We start from the raw sequence: 23,492 nt of genomic DNA on the forward strand, positions 1-23,492 counted from the left end.
AATGGTGTTTAGACACCCTACTGGGTAGAGAGGTAATTGATTGTTGGGTAATCAGTGTATGTAGCTGTTGGGGAGATAAAGGGAAAATGGGTTCATCAGCAGATACAGGGCTAGGTCTCTTAAGTGTCGGATCCATCTTGCACTTTGTTTTCCATTCTTCCTCTCTAGCCCTCCCCCAGTTAGGCCTTTCAAGCATTTAAAAATACTGAGCATTTTTAAATACTGAGGTTATGTAATGACATCCTTTTTTAAAAAAAATGTTATATGAACAACATTATAAACGAGAGTAATATTGTGTACCATAAATCCTGGCTCATGGTGAACACTTAATAAACATCTTATTAAGTGAATGAATATAGAAGAAATAAATTCACTCACCTTTTTTACGGACTCTTTACTCCTGTGCCGAAACAGTCTAATATTTCATTTTTTCAGATTCCTTTCTAGTGCTTGGGAAGTTAAAAAAAATCTGCTATTTCAAGGTGTTTTGAGAGTGGGAATAAGCCCCTTAGCTTCTGTACCTGTCTCCGCCCAGCCTCTGATGCTCTCATGTGATTGCAGGTACTCTGTTCCACCTGAGCATGGAAAGCGGTTGGAACGCCTCGCCAAAGGTACTGTGTCTCGTCTGTTTGCTGGGTTGGACCCTCCTATGAGCTGTGCTCCTTGCTCTACACTAAAATGTGCATTCCCCATGGTCAGATTCTTGCAGGTCCTGTTGCAGACCTGCAGACGTGGGTGAGCCACATTGGTTACCTTAAGAGGGCAGTGACAGAGCCTTTTCTTCCTTTGTCCTGAGCAAGGACTTGGTCATTTCTTCTTTGATTGTCTGTGCCTCAGTTTTAATGAGCAGTGGTGTTTCTTTGACGAGCGATAATGACCCAGACCAGTATGACCGGCGTTTCCAGTAAAGACCCAAATGTTAAAGAAAAAATTGCATTTTATGCTTTGTTTCTTTTATGTGGACTTACATAGATTTGTATGTCTAGAGAACATACTTCAGGAAAGCCTGGGTAGATCATACTATAGCTGCATTACTGAAGAAAGATCAGGGATACAAGTGACTGGAGAAAAGGTCCTAAATAGTTTCAAAGCTCTATAAGAACAGAGTCAGCTTGGGTGACCTTGGTTTCCCAAACAGGATTTCATTACCCATGTAATGCCCTACATGGGAGTGAGCCCAGAGGCTCACTGTAGAATCTTAGAATTGGTGCGGAGCTATAGAGATCCTTGGAGGTCACATCGGTGATTCTTCCTGTTTATCATTCCGATGAGAAGCACAGGTGTGAAGTGACTCCGGATTGCGGAGCTAGTATGGAGCACTGTGTTAACCCATACCCTTTCAATTAAATAGGCTTTTTCCCAGGAAGTGCTCAAAGCTGTGAGGCATTTCTCCGCCACAAGATGACCCTGATTTCCCCGTTAATGCTGAAGAAATATGGAATTCCCTTTGACAAGGTGAGCTGATGTTACATGCCAAAGTTCTCAGGCACCACCCTTTCTGGCCTTTTACAGAGTTTTATTCTAGTTCATCACTATACCAAGAGGGGGGCCAAAGCTTAAACTATGTAACAACCCTTTGATCTAAGAGCATTAAAGGTGGGGCCACTTTAGCTTCCTGGTGCCAGAGGAGAGTCAGATCCCCTTGAACAGTGTTCATTTGGAGGAATGGTTAATTATAGTCATGTCATCTGATATGTCTGGGCTTTGCATAATTTTATAGAAGACAGCAAGACCCCAGGGGTTTTATGACTTACCCTTTGTTGCTCAGCTAAGTTGTGGTGGAGCTCAGAATTCCAGTTCTGTGGACCTCTGCCATTTGAAGCAGCTGTTTCAAGTCTGCTCTTGTTCAGGTGACTCAAGAGGCCGGAGAGTTTATGATCACTTTCCCTTATGGTTACCATGCCGGCTTTAACCATGGCTTTAACTGTGCGGAGTCTACCAATTTTGCTACCCGTCGGTGGATTGAGTATGGCAAGCAAGCTGTGCTGGTAAGTCTGCTTGATTTCTTTCTATAACACCATGACAAAAATGAGCAAATTCTGGTTAGATACGTTGGCTGGTGATTAGAATATTTCTTTGAGTTGCTGGAATTCAGAAACGAGCAGCTAGCAATGTGTCAGAGTACTAACATTTTGTGTTCATAAGGAATTTTAAAAAATGTGTTCAGATTTGGGAAGTATAAAATGAGGTTGGTAAGTCCATTAGGCATTAAAACCACATCCACACACGTTAATATTCTTGCCTTAGCCACTCTGAGACTTCTCTGTTGAAGTTCCTAGGGGTTTTCTTTACTCTAGGGAAGCGGCAGGGCTAGGCCTTTGACTCGTAGTAGTAGACTTGCTTGTGTGTTCCTGGCTTGGACAGGGAGCCAAGGGCAGGTGGCTCACCATCCTGGGGGCCTAAGTGCTGAGCCTAACCACCGTCTGTGGCCCCGAGTTAGTGCCCAGGTAGATTTGCCCCAGTAGTATGTATTCTCTGCCCTTTTTTCCCTGCTTCCCTTCATATTTGAAGGTCCTGCAAGGATAATACGCCCTCAGCCTGTGAACCAAAACAATCTGGTTATAAACCATCTTGCACTTGTTTCCATGTGGAGGGAGGAGCTAGGACGTGGGGGTGAGGCGGAAGCAGCAAGGTATGCTCACCTGGTGCTCTTCTGGTTCCTGCTGACAGTGCTCCTGTAGAAAGGACATGGTGAAGATCTCCATGGATGTGTTTGTGAGGAAGTTCCAGCCAGAAAGGTACAAACTTTGGAAAGCTGGGAAGGACAACACAGTTATTGACCATACTCTGCCCACGCCAGAAGCAGCTGAGTTTCTTAAGGAGAGTGAACTGCCTCCAAGAGCTGGCAACGAGGAGGAGTGCCCAGAGCAGGACATGGAAGGGGTGGAGGATGGAGAGGAAGGAGACTTGAAGACAAGGTAACCCAGCAGCCCTTTGTCGTGGCTGTGAGGGAGAGGTGTCTGGGTAGGTCCTGTGACCTGTGGAGAGGCTGTTTCTAAGATGCTGTTTGTGCCTCGGCTGAGGGATTGTTCTTGGTAAAGGCTCCAGAAGCCTGAGAGCCAGGGCATTCAGGCACTTTCTGAATGAGAGACCTGTAGTGGGCATATAGTCTGCTGGAGCAAGGGGTCATTTATATGAGGGTCAAGGCATTTATGTGCGAAGGTTGGGCTCCCCCTGAGCTGGAAAAGTCATGTTTTCTCATCATATCAGAGAGTCTTTTAAAAAGAAGTGTAGTGAGGATGAGACTCAAGGGCATTGGTAATGTTGTGATTTAAGTCCGCAGTGCCATTAGAGCAGACTTAAGAGTCACCTTCTTAAGTCTGCACCAGTGGGAAGCTGAGCCAGGGGATCTGTGCTCTGAGAATTTATCCTGGGCCATATGGGAAAGAAAGGAGGAACCGTTCCTTGGTACCTGCTATATGCCAGGCACTTTGCCAGCTACTCTGCATACCTTTTCTTAGTCCTCACAACAAATCTGTTAGGTGGGTGGTAATACCTGTATCTTCTAGATGATGGAACAAGCTCAGAGAGGGGAAGTCCCTTGTCTCAAGTCACAAATAAGAGGTGTCCCTGAGTTTTGAGCCAGGCCTGACAGGCTCTGGCCATTCACTTTGGGTTGTGTGTGGATGTGTAGGAATGTCTTTGAGTAAGTGGATGTATTTGTGGGCTCTTAAAAGATTTGCCCTCTCCCTTGCAGCCTGGCCAAGCACCGAATAGGGACAAAGAGGCACCGAGTTTGTCTTGAAATACCACAGGAGGTGAGTCAGAGTGAGCTCTTCCCCAAGGAGGAGCTGAGTTCTGAGCAGTATGAGATGACGGAGTGCCCGGCAGCCCTCGCCCCCGTGAGGCCCACCCATAGCTCTGTGCGGCAAGTTGAGGATGGTCTTACCTTCCCAGGTTAGTTGACTATGGTGTATTTTCCACAACCTTAACTCATACATGTGTCCCGTGTCAGATGCCATATTGAGTGCTGGGTGAGAAATAAAGAAAGCAGAGTGACAGGTCTGTGAGCAGATACTGTACTTGGAGTGTGGGAAGTGCTTTGGGTAGGGATGTACAGGGTGGACTGGACACGTAGGGAAAAGCTCCTCCGTCTGTCTGGTCAGGGGTCAGGGAAACACTGGAGGTTTTGGTGAAGGTGACTCTTACAAGGTAAGCAGGACCTTCCCAGGCGGACAGAGAGAGAGCAGGGATGTAGAAAGGGTGTCCCAGAGGGGAGGAGCAGGGCACAGGCGTGGAGATGGGAGAATTTTTTTTTTTTTTTTTTTTCGAGATGGAGTCTTGCTCTGTCATGCGGGCTAAAGTGCAGTGGCGCAATCTCGGCTCACTGCAACTTCTGCCTCCTGGGTTCAAGCGATTCTCCTGCCTCAGCCTCCCAACTAGTTAGGACTACAGGTGCCCGCCACCACGCCTGGCTAATTTTTTTTTGTATTTTTAGTAGAGATGGGGTTTCACCATGTTGGCCAGGCTGATCTTGAACTCCTGACTTCAGGTGATCTGCCTGCCTCGGCCTCCCAAAGTGTCGAGTGGGATTACAGGCTTGAGCCACCGTTCCCAGCAGAGATGGGAAATATTAATAGCATGGTCCACTTGGGGGAACTGGTGGGGAGTTTCCCTCAATTGAATATTAGGGTAGAAGGCAGCTGTGTGACCAGAAGGTGACGCTGGAGAAATAGGAGAGGATGTAGGGCTGTCTGCCATTTTCATTTGCTCACTTGGAAGCTTATATTTTAAGAGTGGGAGTGGTGTGATCAGTGTTGTTTAGCAGTCACTTGGAAGGTCATTGAGGCTAGATTTGTTGGAGAAAGGCTTGTATCTGTCTTGGGTCAGGTATGACGCTAAGATGTGGTCTGCTGACAGCCAGGTAGCACTGTGGACTGACGTTCTGGGCTGGGCTGGCTTCTAATTCAGCAGATTTTCTTTCCCTTTTTTCCCTTCAAATTTATTTATATTGACAGATAAAATGGTGCATATTTGTCATGTACAACATAATTTTTTTGTTTTAGAAATAGGGTCTTGCTCTGTTGCACAAGCCTGTGCGAACACAGCTCACTGCAGCCTCAACTTTCCGGGCTCAAGCAATCCTCTTGCCTCAACCTCTCAAGTAGCCTGGACTACAGGCATACGCCACCATGCCTGGCTACTTTTTTGTTTTTTGAGACGTAGTCACTCTGTCACCCAGGCTGGAATGCAGTGGCGATCTCGGCTCACTGCAATCTCTGCCTCCCGGGTTCAAGTGATTCTCCTGCCTCAGCCTCCTGAGTAGCTGGGACTACAGATGTGGGCCATCACGCCTGGCTGATTTTTTATATTTTTAGTAGAGATGGGGTTTCACCCTGTTAGCCAGGACGGTGTCAATCTCCTGACATCGTGATCTGCCTACCTCGGTCTCGCAAAGTGCTAGGATTACAGCTGTGAGCCACCGCGCCTGGCCTATGCCTGGCTAATTTTTAAATTTTGTAGAGATAGGGTCTCACTTTGTTGCCCAGGCTGGTCTTGAACTCCTGGGCTCTAGCAATCCTCCCATCTTGGCCTCCCAAAGTCCTGGGATTACAGTTGTGAACCACTGCTCCTGGTCCAACATGATTTGTGAAGTAGATATATGTTGTGGAATGGTTAAATCTAGCTGATTAAAATACATATTACTTCACATAGTTACCATTGTTGCAGTGAGAACATTTAACATACACCCTGTTAATATTTTTCAAGATCTTTAGATTTTCTAGCATGGGCTAGGTAGCCAGGTCTCTGCTGAGCTCAGACTTGCATTTCCTGCAGGAGACTTCGGAGGAAATGGCAGCTGCCCCTTACTGAGTGTCTGCTGAGTGCCAGGTGGTGCTCAGGAGTCTTATTTATGAGCCCTGCAGATATGTAGTAGCATCTTCTCACTACAGAGGAAGAAGCTGGAGGCCAGGAGGCTGAGCAGATAGCCCTGGCTCACAGTGCCCCTCAGTGACAGAGCCAGGATGGGAAGCCAGGTCCCATTCCTAGCCCATGTTCCTTGTGCTTTTGCCACAGATTCACGTGTGCAGGTGGAACTTGGCTCTGTTTAATGTGTATGTGTGTTTCAGATTATTCTGACTCCACTGAAGTCAAATTTGAAGAGCTCAAAAATGTCAAACTAGAAGAGGAGGATGAGGAGGAAGAACAAGAAGCAGCAGCCTTGGATCTTTCTGTGAATCCTGCGTCTGTAGGGGGACGCCTTGTCTTCTCAGGTTCCCAAAAGAAGTCATCTAGCCTGGGCTCTGGCTCTTCACGGGATTCTATCTCTTCTGATTCAGAAACTAGTGAGCCTCTCTCCTGCCGAGCCCAAGGGCAAACGGGAGTTCTCACTGTGCACAGTTATGCCAAAGGGGATGGCAGGGTCACCGTGGGAGAGCCATGCATGAGGAAGAAAGGGAGTGCCGCCAGAAGTATCAGTGAGCGGGAGCTGGCAGAGGTATGGGCTCCAGGCAGTGGTGTGGGCTGGGGAGCTGCCCTGAAGGGACACCCTGTCGGGGAGGGGATCTGTGTTGGGGAGGTGGGTCTGTGTGGTGGAGGTGCTGCAGGAGGGCAGGAGAAACCCTCAGTCAGTGCCTCCAGCCTGCAGTGGTTGTGTCCAACAAAAGCCTGGGTGGCATTCACTCTCCCAGCTTGTTCTTTGCTGGGAGTTGCTTTTCTCTTATCCCTGTGGCTTCTGATTCCAAGAATTGCATCAATGCAGCCTCAGTCACAGCAGCAGATCCTCCTCAGCCCACTTGGATCACAATGCCTTTTTTTTTTTCTTGAGATGGAGTCTTGCTCTGTTGCCTAGGCTGGAGTGCAGTGGCGTGATGTTGGCTCACTGCAACCTCTGCCTTCCAGGTTCAAGCAGTTCTCCTGCCTCAGCTTCCCGAGTAGCTGGTATTACAGGTGTGCGCCACCATGCCCAGCTAGTTTTTGTATTTTTAGTAGAGACAGGGTTTCACCATATTGGCCAGGCAGGTCTCGAACTCCTGACCTCAAGTGATCCGCCCACCTCAGTCTCCTAAAGTGCTGGAATTACAGGCATGAGCCACCGTGGCTGGCCTTTTCAGTTGGGGTGGGTGGGAACTCTTCCTCTGACCCTCATTGCCTTAGTGGCACAGGGGTTAGAATAGCTGCCATTGGAGCCCACGTGTTTGGGGGTTTGGGATGAGATGAGATGGCCTTTCTTACCTTGAAATTCAAGGGTTTTTTTCTTACAAGTCTTGACTGCTCTGTAGACTCCCAGTATGACACTGATAGAACATCCTTTTGGAGACCAAGGTGCATTCCCAAAGCTATAAATATGAACGTGTGTGTTCAGGCTTCCTCCATAAATATGTGTTGTCACCAAAAGCTGATTCCTGCTTTTGTGTAAAATGGCTCTTAGTGGGTCTGCCACTATGGGTGATGACAGTTATGTCAGATGCAGCTGGACCCACACTACCCAAGGGACCTTCCCTGACTCCCCAGCCTTACAGCTTATGTGGGTCAAGCTTGCAGCTTTTGATGAGGGGTGGCAGATATAAGAAGCCAGTGCAGGAGGTCCTCTTTATTCCCTATCCCCTTACCTTTAGTTTTTAAAAATTTAGCTCTTAAGAATTTTCACTATGGAAAATTTCTGAAGTATGTACAGAATACCATCACGAGCCCCCGCGTGTACTCATCATATATATGATTAGCATTTGGCACATTTGCTTTCTGTTTTCTTTGGCTGCAGTACTTGACACTCAGTCATATTCACATTTCCCTAGTGTTGCCAATAGTCCCTTTTTATGGTATGTTTATCTCCTTGTTGTTAATACTCGTAACTTTTCTCGGTGCCTTCTCTGAATCTCAGGGTACGCTTTTTGTAGACTTCCTTTTTACCTTGTGAATGTTTCTCTTTCCATCCCACTGTGGTTGCAGGCTAATGAGCTAATAACTACTGTGTTTCCTTCTCATTGCCTCTGATTGCAGTTCTCTAAGCCTTCTTATGGCAGCTTCCATAAATGAGGGCTTTTTCAGCCTGGAAACCAGAGTCTCTTAAACTCCCAGTTGCCACCTAGCAATTCTTCCTTCACAGAGGCCCCGAGCCATTTCGTCCATCCTACTGTTCACTACAGTTCATGCTGTCCTTTTGCTGAGTCTTCCTGACATTCTTGTTTCTAGTTGCAATCACAATCACAAAAAGCAGCTAAGAAGTAGCAAGAGCTCACTGTATATTAAATACTTTGTTTTTCTTTTTTGAGACAGGGTCTTGCTCTGTTGCCCAGGGTAGAGTGCAGTGGCACAGTCTTGGCTCACTGCAACTTCTGCCCCCTGGGTTCAACCCATCCTTCCCATCTCAGCCTCCCAAATAGCTGGGACTACAGGTGCACACCACCACTCTCGGCTAATCTTTGTATTTTCTCGGCTTATCTTTGTATTTTTGTATTTTTTGTAGAGGTGGGGTTTCACTGTGTTGCTCAGACTGGTCTCGAACTCCTGGGCTCAAGTGATCCTCCTCCCTTGATCTCCCAAAGTGCCATGATTTCAAGTGTGAGCCACTGTGTGCCCCACCACCCCCAGCTATTAAATACTTTATATGCATTGTTTAGTCTTTGTATTACTGGTTAATTAATCTTATTACAGAGTCAAGTTTTTGTGGGTTTTTTTGGGGTGGGAGGTGCAGGAAGCCAATAAATAACACTTGTCCTTTTTCCTCTCAAATTTGGAACTATTTAATTGATGATACAAGAGTCAGGCATATGGAGCTCAGAATGTTGCTTTACTTACAAGTTAAAATGATTGAAGAAAGTGACTTTTAACCTGTGGCCAAATGGCCCTGCTACTCATTTACTCTTTTTTTTTTTTTTTTTGAGACTGAGTCTCGCTCTGTTGCCCAGGCTGGAGTGCAGTGGTGCAATCTTGGCTCACTGCAACCTCCACCTCCCGGGTTCAGGTGATTCTCCTGCCTCAGCCTCCTGAGTAGCTGGGATTACAGGCATGCATCACCACTCCTGGTTAATTTTTGTATTTTTTTAGTAGAGATTTCACCATGTTGGCCAGGCTGGTCTGTAACTCCTGAGTGCCCGCCTCAGCCTCCCAAAGTGCTGAGATTACAGGTGTGAGCCATCGCGCCTGGACTACTCATTTACTCTTGATGTCTCCAGGCCCCTCTAGAGGCAAAGCGTTTCCATGGAAGCCATCAGCTTCCATGTGGTGTGGACATAGGCCAGAATGCACTCCCTCTCCAAAAGACAGATCCTATTGAAGTGAATCACAGCTTTTAAGGGGGTGGGGAGAAGAAAAGCCAGGACTCTTTCCATGTGGAAGTATGCTGGGGGAAGGGGTCTTCTCTCTGACATGTCTCTCTTTTTCAGTCCTCTGCTCAAAAACCCTTGAGTGTCTTCTTGGTTCCTTTTTATTTCTGTATATACTTCTCAGGTCTAGCCTGATGATAATACCCTAATACCCTCTCTGCTGCACTGCCATCCATCCCTCCACCTCCAACATGTGCTAGCTTGTTTGTTTGAACTACTTAAAAGTCTCTAAAACTGTTTTGGCTGCCCTGCCTCTTCACTACTTTGTAATCATTTACAGCATGCCTGCTCTAGGCCAGGACTGTGCCTTCAAGGAACTCATAGTCTAGGAGAGATAGATAAGAGCAGATCATTCCAGTACTAATGATACGTGTTGTGGTACAAGTGGGAGAGTTAGCAGTTCAGCTTGGGGTTGCAGTGTGGATTTCAGGACTGCCCGAGAGAAGGAAACAGTTTAGGCCTGAGGTTAGAAGAATGCCAGGTGGATAGAATGAAATCGAAGAGAGAATCTGGGAGAGTAGGATGTTCTAAATGCTCATGATAGCTCATGCCAGCATCAAAGCACTTGGGGATCTGCAGTGGTTTAGTTTGTCTCAGGTGTATAGGACTAGAGAGGGCCTCAGGTGGTGCTTTTGGAGGATATCAAGAGCCAGAACCTGGAGGGTCTGCCTTGTTGCTCTGTGAAGCAGTTTGACCTCCTAGTTACGGTGTAGGGAGCAGCAGAAGGGTCCCCACCATATGCACCATATGGGTTTGGAAATTGAAAACTTTCATAATTCATTCTTTTAAATGCACACACACAGGGCCGGGTGTGGTGGTGCATGCCTATAATCCTAGCACTTTGGGAGGCCGACATGGGTGGATCACATGAGGTCAGGAGTTCAAGATCAGCTTGTCCAAAATAGAAAAATTAGCTGGGTGTAGTGGCAGGTGCCTATAATCTCAGCTGCCTGGGAGGCTGAGGCAGAAGTGCTTGAACCCCGGGGCGGAGGTTGCAGTGAGGTGAGATCACACCACTGCTCTCTAGTCTGGGTGAAAGAGTGAAACTTTGTCTCAAAAAAATAAATAATAAATGCACACACAGAGATTCAGAGGGAGGCCACGCAGGGTGCCGTGCACCTGTGGTCCCAGCACTTTGGGAGGCTGAGGTGCGAGAATCGCTTGAGCCCGAGAGGTTGAGGCTGCAATGAGCCATGACTGTACCATTGCACCACAGCCTGGGTGGCAGGATGACACAATATCTTAAAAAAGAAAGATGCAGAGCAAATAATACAGTGAACCCACAAATAAAATTTTTTTTTTTGAGATGGAGTCTTGCTCTGTCGCCCAGGCTAGAGTGCAGTGGCATGATCTCGGCTCACTGCAACCTCCACCTCCCGGCTTCAAGCAATTCTTTGCCTCAGCCTCCTAAGTAGCTGGGATTACAGGCGCCTGCCACCACGCCCGGCTAAGTTTTGTATTTTTAGTAGAGACGGGGTTTCACTATCTTGGCCAGGCTGGTCTTGAACTCCTGACCTCATGATCTACCCACCTCAGCTTCCCAAAGTGCTGGAATTACAGGTGTGAGCCACCGCGCCCAGCCGAACCCATAAGTATTCTAACAGGTGTCAGGATCTTTCCATATTTGCTTTGTTTGTCCTGTTTTCAATTTGCCGAAGTATTTATATTAAAATTATATTATCTTTATTAGTTTATAATGTACATATTTTTGGGGTACATGTGATATTTTAATACATTAATTTGTGAAGATTAAATCAGTGTAATTGGGAAATGTATCACCTTAAATATTTGTCTTTATGCTAGAAACATTCAAATAATTCTAACTATTTTGAAATGTACAATAGACTATTGTAAACTAGTCACCCTACTGATTTGTCAAACACTAGGTCTTATTTTTTCTATCAAACTATATATTTGTGCCCATTAATCTGCCTCTCTGCTGAAGTATTTTAAAGCACATCCCAGATACCTTGTCATTTCTTCCCTACTTCAGTGTGTATCTCTGAAAAATATGGTCACTTTCAGCTGGGTGCGGTGGCTCACGCCTGTAATCCCAGCACTTTGGGAGGCCGAGGGGGGTGGATCACCTGAGGTCAGGAGTTCGAGACCAGCCTGGCCAACATGGTGAAACCTCATCTCTACTAAAAATACAAAAATTAGCCGGGCATGGTGGCGGGTGCCTGTAATCCCAGCTACTCAGGAGGCTGAGGCAGGAGAATTGCTTGCCATTCTACTCAGGAGGCAGAGGTTGCGGTGAGCTGAGATCGCGCCATTGTACTCTAGCCTGGGCAACAGAGTGAGACTCCATCTCACAAAAAAAAATAAAAAAAGAAAAAGAAAAATATGGTCACTTTCTCAGATAACTATGCCATTATTATACCTAAGAAAACTACAAAAATTCTTTAGCATAATTTACTATCCAGTCCATAATCACATTTCCTCATTGTCCAAACAAAGTCTGTTTTACAGTTGACTGGTTTGTATCAGGATTAAACCAAGGCCCACACCTTTGATTTGATGATGTTTTGAAGTCTTCCTTAATGTAGGCCAGCACCTCCCCCCATTTTTTCCTCACCGTTGACTTAATCAAGAAGCTGTCATTGGTTGTCCAGTAAAGGGTTTTTTAAGTACTGCACTGATGTTTTAGAAGATTGTTCTGGAGGCAGTATAAAGATTCTGGGGGGGAGGAAGAAAGAGGCAAAATTAGAAATTGTTAACAGAGGTTCTCTTGAAGGTGGAATTATGGATGATTTCACTTCCTACATTTATGCATCATTTGAATATTTTTATGATTAACATGTTATTTTTATAACTAAATACTTCTACTTCAGGAAAGGAGGAAAAAAGATTTGAAACAGGGAAACCAATTAGGAACCTATTTCTTTAGTCTGAGAGAGAGGTAGTGAGGACCTGTGGGTGGTGGTGATAGGGATGGGGAGCAGAAAATGGACTTGAGCTACTTGGAAGGTAGGTGCATAGGACTGGGTGACTGGATGTGGGGTGAGTCAGAGGGTAGCATGGGGCTTGACTCGGGTTTCCAGCTTTGAGTTCTTGGGATGGATGGTGGTGCCATCCGTATAGGATAGTGGTTATAAGAAAACTAGAGGGTTTTTAGTGTGGGCCAGGAAATGATTTGAGTTTGGGTACGTCTGGAGGGTAACTTTTGTGAGGTAGGCTATGGAGATACATAGACATAGCCTCAAAGCTGGGGGTGGAAGGGTTGGTCTGTGGGTTTGGGAGTCACCAGGAGGGCACTGGTGGGTATGGAAGAATGTGTGTCGAGTGAAGAACAGTTTCACAGTGTGGGGTGACGGGAGAGGGCCCAGGTAGGAGAATGTGAAGAAGCAGCCAGAGATGAGGAGAACTAGGAAAGAACAGTGTATTCAGGGCCAGGGCAGGAGAAAAGTTCAAGACAATTGGAGATACGGCCAAGTGTGCCTTGTATTAAAGGGCAGGGTCCTGCCGAGTGCGGGAAGTTGAAGAGGTAGTGATTGGATTCTGGGGATCTAAGGAAGTGGGAGTGCAGGTGGAGGGACAGGAGGGGATGGCTGCAGATAGGTTTTTTGTTTGTTTTTGAGACAAGCTCTTGTGTTGCCCAGGCTGGAGTGCAGTGGTGCAATCTCTGCTCACTGCGGCCTCGACCTCCCAGGCTCAAAGGATTCTCCCACCTCAGCCTCTCAAGTAGTTGGGACTATAGGCATGTGCCATCATGCCCAGCTAATTTTTTTATTTTTGTAGTGATGGGGTATCCTTATGTTGCCCAGGCTGATCTTAAATTCCTGGGTTCAAGTGATCCTCCTGTCTCGGCCTCCCAAAGTGCTGAGATATAGGCATGAGCCATCACACCCAGCCTGTGTTTTTAAATTGTGGTAATATATACATGATATGAAATTTACCTATTTTAACAGTTTTTGTAGTATACAGTTCAGTGGCAGTAAGTACATTAACTTTGTTGGGCCACGGTCACCAGAATGCAGATGGTTTTGAGGTGGGAGGAGATGGAGAATTTATCTCTGAGGGTCGCCTAGAGTAGTCAGATAATTACCTCTGCTTAGTGCAGCCCAGCGCTTTTCAAAAGCCACTACTCTTGGAAACTCTTCATTGCTTTCCATCTAGTTCCCTTTCTTCTTTGAAGCTCTAGAGTACTTGCTTCTTAATGCCCTTGCCATAGGCTGGTGAAGAATATAACCTTCTAGAAGCTGGGCTCTGTGCCACATTCATCCTCATTTCTTGAGTTACCAGCCCAGTCCACAGGGCTTGGCCTGTGAAACCCTCTGTAATGAGGATGGAATGAGTAAATGGAAGGTCAGGTTTGTTTTAGTAAGAAGCCACCATCAGAATTAATTGACTGGGAGGAATAAGGGACAGATAGTCAAGGTTTGGGGGCAGAAGCTGAGCAACCTTGCCCATCCCTGGAGAGGTCTAATAGCACTGGATCTATATTTGTAGACAACTGGGTTCCTTAGAGCACCCTTATATTCCCCTACCCCCACTTTAAGCATCCCCAAGCTGTAATTTGGGCTGCCTGCTGTTCAGTTTCCATGCCACCATCTATGTCAAGGGCCTTTTTTAGGTGAGTTTGGTAAACTGCAGTTTTTGGTAAAAGCACCCTGGCTGACTGACTGCCAAAGCTGTAGAGTTTTCATTACCTACTGACTGAGCCTCAACCATATGTCTGCTGCAGAAGTTCTTGTTAGTTCAAGCTGCTTTGAAAAGTGAGTTCCCAAAACAAGGTGGGAGAACAATTGGTTCTTCTCTGTGCAGAATAAACCCTAACAGGAACACTAACCTTGATGCTGGTGCCAGATGTTGGAGGAGCGAGGAAAGAACTCAGGAGCCTTGAGCTCCAGCTTTCTTGCAGGCAGAGCCCTGGGAGACTACCTGCTATCCCACCCTGTCTGCAAAAAGAGCCCTTTGGGGAAGGGTTTATTACTGCCATTTTACTGGTAGGGCTGCCACTCGTCCAGGCTCATACAGCTAGTTGGTTTCTGTCATATACTGAGGGAATTTAGAAACTGGAGCAATCCCAGGGAAGGCAGCACCATGAGAAGGGTGCGGATGCCATGGTAGCAGGAGGAGTACTGGCCAGGAGCTGAGGAAATGTGAAAAAATATTCAAATATTTGAATGGACCTGACTACTTTGGTCAGAGGCAGCATGACGGTAGTGGAAAGGGCTCAGACTTCAGACTTGGACACTAGGTCTCCCTCCCTGAGGTTAGAAATCATGTCTTGTTCATCTCTATACTGCCAAAACAAGTGTTCCCACCATATGCTGGCTATATAGGAGGTGCTGTGAACATACTGATCATGGAAAAACTGTCCTCTTCCTTTCCCAAGCTGCATTCTGGTGTTCTTGACCTTCACCCTTCCACCTCCTCTCGGTGATCTTAGGTACCTCCTACCCTGTATTTGTTTCCTATTGCTGCTCTAACAAGGTACCACAAACAGAGACTGAAACACTTGTTCTCTTGTGGTTCTTTAGTTCAGAAGTCTGAAATGGGTTTCACTGAGCTAAAATGAAGGCGTCAGCAGGGCTGTGTACCTTCCTGGAGGCTCTCGGGGGAGGACCCATTTCCTTGCCCTTTCCAGCCTCCCTAGGCTGTCCACATTCCTTGGCTCCTAGACCTCTGCATCCATGGTCAGAGGCAGGGGCATCCAACCAAGTGTCTCCTGGCATCACATCACTCAGACTCTTCTGCTTCCTTCTGTTGTATTCCCCATTGGGATTACACTGGGCCCACCTGAATGATCCAGGATACTCCCTATTTTAAAGACTATCTGATTAGCAATCTTAATTCTCCTTTACCATGTTAGAATAACATATTCACAGAGATTGGGATGTGGGTATATTGGGGAACCATTCTCTCTACCAAATATCCTATTACCTCCCTTTCACAAGCTGCTGCTTTGCCTATAAAGCCAAGCTCATGTAGCCCCTATCATAACTAAAATACAATTCTAGAGGAAATTTCCTTCTCAAACTATGATCTCATTTTTCCCTTGATCTTCCCAAAAATACTCCGTGATATATTCGCTCCTTAGTTTCTTATTCTTTGTCCACCGGAACTTATCTCAAAAAACAGTCCTGATAGCTCCCCATTGCCGAGTGAGTCCCTTGGCCACTTCCCTGCTCAGCTCTTCTGTGTTGTTTGGCCTGTGGATCTCCCTCTCCCTGAAGTCGTCCCTTTGTTGGCTTTCTGGTATTCCTCTTACCTGTCTGCTTCGGAGTCTCCTTTTCTCCCTTCTCTTCTTCCTCCTGTCCCTGGAAGGCTTAGTCAATTTATCACCCACGACAATCTTACCTTCTCCCACCATTGTAATTCTGAGCCTGGTGCTGCGGGTTCCCAGCTCTTGCTCTGACCTCTTTTCTGAACCCCCTGAATTTCTTATTGCCTCCCCTGGGTATTTCCAAATGAAAAGACCCTGGATACATGTTGTGTACCCCACACAGCTTGTTTAACCTGGTTTGTTATTAGCCTCCACTTCCTCCACACGAGCCCTCTTAAAGCCTGTCACCTTGGTGGTCCAGGCTAGAAAACCCCACCGTTTCTGGCTTCTTTATTCTCATTCCTTTTTTCCCTAGTCTGCCACAGCCCACAGGTTTAGGCCTATTGTCCAGGTGCCCTCAAAGTGATGGTGGGGGCAGGTCGGTGGCGTGGGGGAAACAGGAATATTATTGGGGTATAGGAATAAAGCAAAATTAACTTTATTTTTATCTTAACCTTTTATAGTCTGTTTTTGCTTTAAAATGTGCATATGTGCATTAGTATTAGTATATGTAATTGATTAGTAAGTAATATCTAGGTTGGGGGTACATGCTCCTAAATTTTCTATTTACATGGTAAGACTATCAGAGTTGGGCAAGTATGGGTTTTCCAGTTTGTTTTAACCGAAGAACCCTTTTACTTACTTATTGATTGATTGGAGACAAAGTCTCACTTCTGTCATCTAGGCTGGAGTGCAGTGGTGCAGTCTCAGCTCACTCACTGCAGCCTTGACCTTCCGGGCTCAGGTGATCCTCCCACCTCAGCCTCCCAAAGTGCTGGGGATTGTAGGTGTGAGCCACTGTGCCTGGCCAGAACCCTTTCTTTAAGTGAAATCTTAATCAATTAAAACATACAAATCAAAAGCAGAGCCATTCTGGTTGGAAAGAAGGTGGGGCCTCAAGCCTTTTTTGTTCACTCTAATGGAGGCTCCTTAGGCGCTTTCTGGATGTACATTTTGAAAACCATTGGTTTAGACAGTTGATACAGTTCAGGTCTGATTAAGTCTATGGTCATGTAAGTCTTCATGGACATCAGCAGGAAAAGGTCCCTAATATCCTCACTCCACCATATTCCTCCATACTGCTGCAGCATCCTTACTCACCTAAGCACAGATCCCATCTTCTTTGTTTCTCCACACCTTCTTCTTTTCCTGAGCAGGCCTTTGCACACAGTAGGTGCCCAGTGAATATTTGTTGAATGAATGGCAAATGGACGGCAAAACTTGTTGGCAAAATTTACGTTTGGAAGATTAGGCTCTGTTCTTCCTGGACATGGCCTGTTCAGAAGTTGTTTTCTCTTGGCATTCCAACTGTGGTCCTTAACTCCTGGGGCTCTGTGTAGTCGCACATGGAGTCTGTAGGCCCAGGGTGTCTTCTCTAAAGTAGCACTGCAGCATTTATGGCATTGGTTTTTGTCACAGTTGTAAAGTGGCCCTCTTTCAGGCCTCATTTCCTTGCTTAATGGATTTTGCTAACCCTACGTCTCCTAATGTCAGTGTAACCAAGTTTTAAATATGTTGATTAGAAAGAAACCCTTCTGTAGTGTTTCTGAGTCAATCCTGTATGTTTAAATCTAATTACATTTGCTCTGACATTATGTAAATGCAGTGTTAAATCAACCTTTCCCTTTGCAGCCAGGCCAGAGTTTCAGATGCACTTTCCGTCCTCGCTGATGTTCTCCCCTGGAGAAGCAGCAGCTAACTGAGGAATGAACAGTACCTGCTAGAGCTGAAGTCCTGGCAGTGTATAAGGAGAAGGTGGCCTATTTTACTTTTAATAGGTTAGCTGCTGCTCACCCCTTTGGGTGTCCCCTAGACACTCCTGGGTGGCCCAGCTGCCTGGTACATTGTAACAGGTACTGTTGACCTACTGGGCCAAGGAAAGGGGTGCCTAGGCTCCTTGGGGGCTCTCTCACTTGGGCCACCTCAGTAGTCTCATGGCAGTGAGCTTAAGGGACGGGGCAAGGCTCTCTCAGAGTGGAAGCAGGCTTGTTTTTGGTACATTTGTTTCAGGCTGCTCCTGAGAAGGCCAAGGACCACACTTGGGTTTTCCCCCAAATTTACATAATCCTGGTTCAGACTAGTTTGGTACGTGGTATTGTCACTTGGCTTTTTCTAAGACAGGTATTTTCTGTGTTTGGTTTTATATGTCTTTTTGTTTCTCTGTGCCCCTCTCTTTCCTTTGGTTTTCATTGTAAGGGTGACTTGTGCTGTCTCTCAAGTGGAGACAAGACCAATTTAATTTCTTCTGGTTTGCCTAGGTTGCGGATGAATACATGTTTTCCCTGGAGGAGAATAAGAAGTCCAAGGGACGCCGTCAGCCTTTAAGCAAGCTCCCCCGCCATCACCCACTTGTGCTGCAGGAGTGTGTCAGTGATGATGGTAAGTGTTGTTTTTCCTTCACCAGGAAGAAAGCAGCTCACCACATTAGACTTGACAGGACAGGACATCAGAAGGCCAAGCTGACAGATAAGGGTGGGCCTGTGGCTTAGCTGCTCTTCCAGATTTCCATAGAGAGGACTGGATTTCCTTATATCTAATTCACTAACCAGATTTCATTATAAGTTTGAGTATCTTGCAGTATACCTTAATAGGGGATAATTGCAGGCAGGTTTTTTCCTTTCTTTTCCTGGGAGGTACACGGCTGATTTTTCAAGATAGAAACTCCTGTCAGTGATGCAAAGCCCTGTGCTGGATATGTGGCTGCAAAGATAACTAAGATATGTCTGTGCCTTCAAGACACTCACAGCGTAGTGGGGAAACTGGACAGGTGAACAGATCTCAAGAAAGAAGAGGCAGCTGGGCGCGGTGGCGCACGCCTGTAATCCCAGCACTTTGGAAGGCCAAGGTGGGCAGATCACGAGGTCAGGAGATCAAGACTATCCTGGCTAACACATGAAACCCCATTTCTACTAAAACCACAAAAAAGTAGCCGGGTGTCATGGCGCATGCCTGTAGTCCCAGCTACTCAGGAGGCTGAAGCAGGAGAATTGCTTGAACCCAGGAGGCGGAGGTTGCAGTGAGCCGAGATCGCGCCACTGCACTCCAGCCTGGGCAACAGAGCGAGACACCGTCTGAAAAAAAAAAAGTGTTACTCTGGGGCAAAAGGACAGCATGTTGGAGAGGAGGAGCAGGAGGCTGTAGTCAGAGGAACTCTAGTCAGCTCAGTGTGGCTAGAGCTGGAGGGCAAGGCCAGGGAGTAATAGGTGGGGTAGGACGAGGGGGACCAGATCCTGGAGAGCATTATCATGGAGGCCAGAGTGAGGAGTTTGTCTTACTGGCATTCAGGAGCCAGTGACACGTTTCGAGCAGAGGAATGACATGGTCATTTAGATTCCTTTAGAAAAGATCACTCCTAGTGCTGGCATCTTGAGGATGGCTTTGAGAGGACCACATGGGCTTCCATAATGGTCTGTCTGCAATATGAAGGTCTGAAGTAGGATGGTGGTGGTAGGGAATATATTTGGAAGATAAAATCAACTGGATTTGGTGACTGGCTGTGGAGCTATGAGGATGGTAGTTGAGGAGGATGAGTTGAGTGCCTCCCTGGTTTGTAGCTTTCACTGGGGAAACCTGAGTTCAGTGTCTATGGAGGACGTAGACTTAGGACTTGGCACTGAGGTGACATTTGATACAATTGTTGGAATAATGAGGCCACTCTTGGGGAGGGGACCAAGGTGGGTGAGCAGAGGCTGGGGGTAGGTGAACAGAGGAGGGAAGGGAGCCTGTGAAGGAGGCAGAGAAGCAGGGTAAGCAGCCATGTGTAAGGAAAACCAGGAAATGTGGCACTGAAGCTCAGGGTGCATTGACATCAGTGGAGAGTGGTCTCCTGTGCTGCCTGGAGCCCAGAGATCCAGGAAGATCAGCACTGCTGAGCCTTAGCTCTGGCTCGGTTGATGACTGGGCCCTGGCACCCTCAAGGAGAGCAGAGTCAATTGTACTTGTTACTCTTGACTAACGTCAGGCCCTGTCCTACCTGGTCCTCTCCTTCCTGATCATTGCCCCATCTCTGCTGTTTTTTTTTTTTTTAAGTAGAAAGATCATGATATGGCTGGGCGTGGTGGCTCATGCCTGTAATCCCAGCACTTTGGGAGGCTGAGGCGGGTGGATCACAAGGTCAGAAGATCAACACCATCTTGGCTAACATGGTGAAACTCCATCTCTACTAAAAATACAAAAAATTAGCCGGGTGTGGTGGCGGGCGCCTGTAGTCTCAGCTACTCAGGAGGCTGAGGCAGGAGAATGGCTTAAACCTGGGAGACGGAGCTTGCAGTGAGCCGAGATGACACCACTGCACTCCAGCCTGGGCGACAGAGCAAGACTCCGTCTCAATAACAACAACCAAAAAAAAAAAAAAAAAGATCATGATAAACAGGGTGGGGAACATCCCTTCTGTCCTCTATTCAGAAGTGTGGCAGGACCCTGAGTCAGGTCCTAGGAAGTTCTCTGTGTTCTTATTCCAGCCCAGACAGAAACTTCAGGTTCTCTTGGTAGCACCAGTCTATCTCCCAATTGGTTTAAAGCAATACAGACTTTAGGAAACTGGGAAAGTTACCAAGAGGAATACAAAATTACCCTTCAAAGATGACCATTATAAATATATTAGCATATTATCTTCTTGACTTTTCTAGTCAGATATTAGAGTATGTCCATGTATATCTTTTTAAAATAATGCAGTTGAGATAATACACAACTTCCCCCTACATTTTTTGTTTCCTGTTTTTTTTTTTTTGAGACAGAGTCTCACTCACTCTGTTGCCCAGGCTGGAGTGCGGTGGAATGATCTTGGCTCACTGCAACCTCTGCCTCCTGGGTTCAAGTGATTCTCCTGCCTCAGCCTCCCAAATAGCTAGGATCACAGGCGAGTGCTACGACTCCCGGCTAATTTTTGTATCTTTAGTAGAGACAAGGTTTTGCCATGTTGGCCAGGCTGGTCTCGAACTCCTGACCTCAAGTGATCCGCCCACTTCAGCCTCCCAAAGTGCTGGGATTACAGGCGTGAACCACCACGCCCAGCCCCATAATATCCTTTAATCTTCAGTCCATGACCCTCTTTCTGTCCTTGTCCCAAGAATGTGTTTTATAGTTATTTCTTTTGAACTCTAATATAAATCAAGCTAAGGTCACATACTGTATTTGGAAGTTATGTTTCTTTAGTGTTGTATGCCCCTCCCCCCACTTTAAAAAAATTTCAATTCAAGCATAACAATTCAGTGACATGCACACATTTTAACTGTACAGCTCAATGAAATTTTATGTATGTAAACTGTGTAATTTTGCTTCCTGCAATTTTCACCTAACGTAGTGAACATTTTCCCTCATCGTTCAGTATTCACAAATGGAATGATCTGGGGCCACTTTTGGCTTTGTAAATGGAACAGATGTCAGTGTGTTAATTTTTTAGTTGTGAGTGTGAGCCTGCCTGTCTGTTTCTGTTTCTTCCATTCTATCTTGGTCACTCCTGTTTGGCCAGGATAACGAAAAAAATCTGTGCTTGGGTTCTGGGCACCATGGCTCCTGATTGCAACTGAACGATGGGGCATATAGGGGTTGATTTTCATTGTCTGCGTTGGTGTCCTTAGGGTACACTGAGGTGGCGCACAGTGGCAGCTGCCAGATGCCTTCAGATTAAACATGACTGTGAGGGCAGTGTAGAAAACTATCGCACTGAGCTGGAGTTGCCAGAAATGAAGAAACAGGCACCTAATGGAAGTACAGACCAGAGCTCTCTTTGGCTGCTTTGAACAGATTTCAGGGGCCTTTGAGAAAGCACTTCTTTTTGGGAAGAAGGAGGGTCATAGCTGAGGACTGATGATGCCACTCACAGCGAGATGCAGGGATCCCCTAGGATGCCCCGTGTGATGGGGCTGGCACAGAGCCAGTCTCCTTTCAGGGGCCGCATACTTGGGCCTTGCTTGGTCACACTTGCCAAAGAAGGGCATAGCAACTGTAGCTTCTCATACCTCCCTCGCATGGTAGAGCATCTGGAGAAACATTTTGGACATCTACCAAAGACTGCCCTCATTTACTCATAACCTTCAGAATTTTGGCGTTTCCTTTACTTCCCTGTTTCTGTTTCCTTGTTTCTGCTGGGAGCTCGTGGACTATGCCCGTGTTTTACTGATTTAGGAAGAACTGGGAAATGTGCACCTTCATCACTTACATGAGTTTTGTGAGCAAACTTTTTTTGATTTCCACTCAGCAGTATGTCCCTTTCTTGTAGGAAGATGCACCCAAAGGGGATTTTTCCTTCCCAGGCCTTGGTGAAGTCTGATGAGTTGTATGTTCTGCTGTCTAGCGTACCTAGGAGACACCATCTGTCATGACCAGGGATATATAAAGGGCCAGGAAGTCAGTATTTTAGGCTTTACAGCCCTCATTAGGCTCTGTGGTTGTCACTGTCTTTTTTTTTTTTAAGCCCCAGTGCTGAAAATGTAAAAACAAAGCTGGGTGCAATGGCATGTGCCTGTAATCCAAGCTACTTCGGCAGCTGCGATGGGAGGATCACTTGAGTCCAGGAGTTTGAGGCTGTGGTGGGCTATGATCGCACATGTAAATAGCCACTGTACTCCAGCCTGGGCAGCATAGCGAGACCCCATCACAAAGATGTAAAAACAATTCTTAACTTCCCGAGTGGGCTGGATTCAGCCTGCAGGATATTGTTTGCCAGCGTCAGGACATCACATCTTGTGGCTGGGAAGAGGAATCATCTTGGACATGTAGCTCTGCTTTCTTCTGAGGCAGAGCTAGGAGGGGGTGGGGAGCCTTGTCCAGAATAGGTACATACCCCTGACCTTTCCAGAGGAAGCTGGAAAGTCCTGGCCAAGGACCATGATATTACAACTTTTAAGCTTTGCCAATTCCCTGTTATTTTCCTTCCTTGTTTAGCTGCACTAAAGGGAAAACTCTAAAAGGTAAAGGACTTAACAGGCTGACATTTTGGAGGCAGCAAATAAGATGGTTTCTGGCAAGATGGTGCTTCATTCTGCTGTCCTTGGGCAGAGAGGCTGAATGTGGCAGCTGTTAAGGGAGAGCAGAGTAAGCTGAGCTCATGGGACAGGAGGAAGATCGGAGGCCATGAGTGAGTTTGACCAGGGAATGGGGTACTGGCAGGACTCTCTACACATCATCAAGATACTGAAGGAGTCTACTGACAGTTCTTCCATCCTTCGCCTTTATCATCCTTAGGAATCCAGGAGTCACCCTTGGTCCAAACCTAGGACCAGGAGTCCTAGTTGAACTCATCTGCTCTCCAGGCAGAGCCACAGGGTTGGTGCTGACTCATATTTCTGTTTCCTCCACTAGAGACATCTGAACAGCTGACCCCTGAGGAAGAGGCTGAGGAGACAGAGGCCTGGGCCAAGCCTCTGAGCCAACTGTGGCAGAACCGACCTCCAAACTTTGAGGCTGAGAAGGAATTCAATGAGACCATGGCCCAGCAGGCCCCTCACTGCGCTGTCTGTATGATCTTCCAGACTTACCATCAGGTAAGCCAGCTTCATGCACTCTGTTTACCCAGGACCAGCAATCAGAGGGAAGCTAGATTTAATTGTGAGTATATAGCTTGTCACTGGTTGTCTTGGGAAAGGCCACCTCCATCTCTGGCATTCTCTGCCCCATCCGTGTATTGGTCAGTCTTCTCCAGGCAGATAACCCAGCAACGTGGGTTTCAATTGAGAACGCTTTGGAGATGAGCTGAGGGTGGGCTTAGGCTCCCCTTTGCACATGCATTCACCACAGACATCATTGTTTGCAGAGCAATCTGCATTTTTCTTATTCTGGTCCGTGGTTATTCCTGCCAAGTGGTTTGTAGTCCTGGCCAGTGTGGAGAACTAATTTCTTTACCACAGTCTGAACTTCAGCTAAAAAGCCAGATCCTCTAATGTTGTTTTTCTTTTCCCATTGCCACAATGGGTGTTGCCAGTAGCAGAAGGAACTTGGGAGGGGTAGAAGCAAGGGCC

At 46.6% G+C, this 23,492-nt stretch overlaps 1 protein-coding gene across 1 annotated transcript in view; it reads left to right on the top strand.

The window, feature by feature from the left end:
• The window catches only part of KDM4A (lysine (K)-specific demethylase 4A), a 55,845-nt gene that overhangs the window by 16,115 nt on the left and 16,238 nt on the right, over nt 1–23,492 (top strand). The window contains exons 6-13 of the mRNA XM_012001793.1: nt 562–611; nt 1,352–1,455; nt 1,851–1,988; nt 2,671–2,918; nt 3,698–3,897; nt 6,072–6,439; nt 17,793–17,913; nt 22,837–23,018. Coding sequence (XP_011857183.1) covers nt 562–611; nt 1,352–1,455; nt 1,851–1,988; nt 2,671–2,918; nt 3,698–3,897; nt 6,072–6,439; nt 17,793–17,913; nt 22,837–23,018 — 1,411 coding nt within the window. The remainder of the gene's footprint in view (nt 1–561; nt 612–1,351; nt 1,456–1,850; nt 1,989–2,670; nt 2,919–3,697; nt 3,898–6,071; nt 6,440–17,792; nt 17,914–22,836; nt 23,019–23,492) is intronic.

This window comes from Mandrillus leucophaeus, unplaced genomic scaffold (assembly GCF_000951045.1).
Source record: "Mandrillus leucophaeus isolate KB7577 unplaced genomic scaffold, Mleu.le_1.0 Scaffold67, whole genome shotgun sequence".
In the NCBI taxonomy this organism is placed as follows: domain Eukaryota; kingdom Metazoa; phylum Chordata; class Mammalia; order Primates; family Cercopithecidae; genus Mandrillus; species Mandrillus leucophaeus.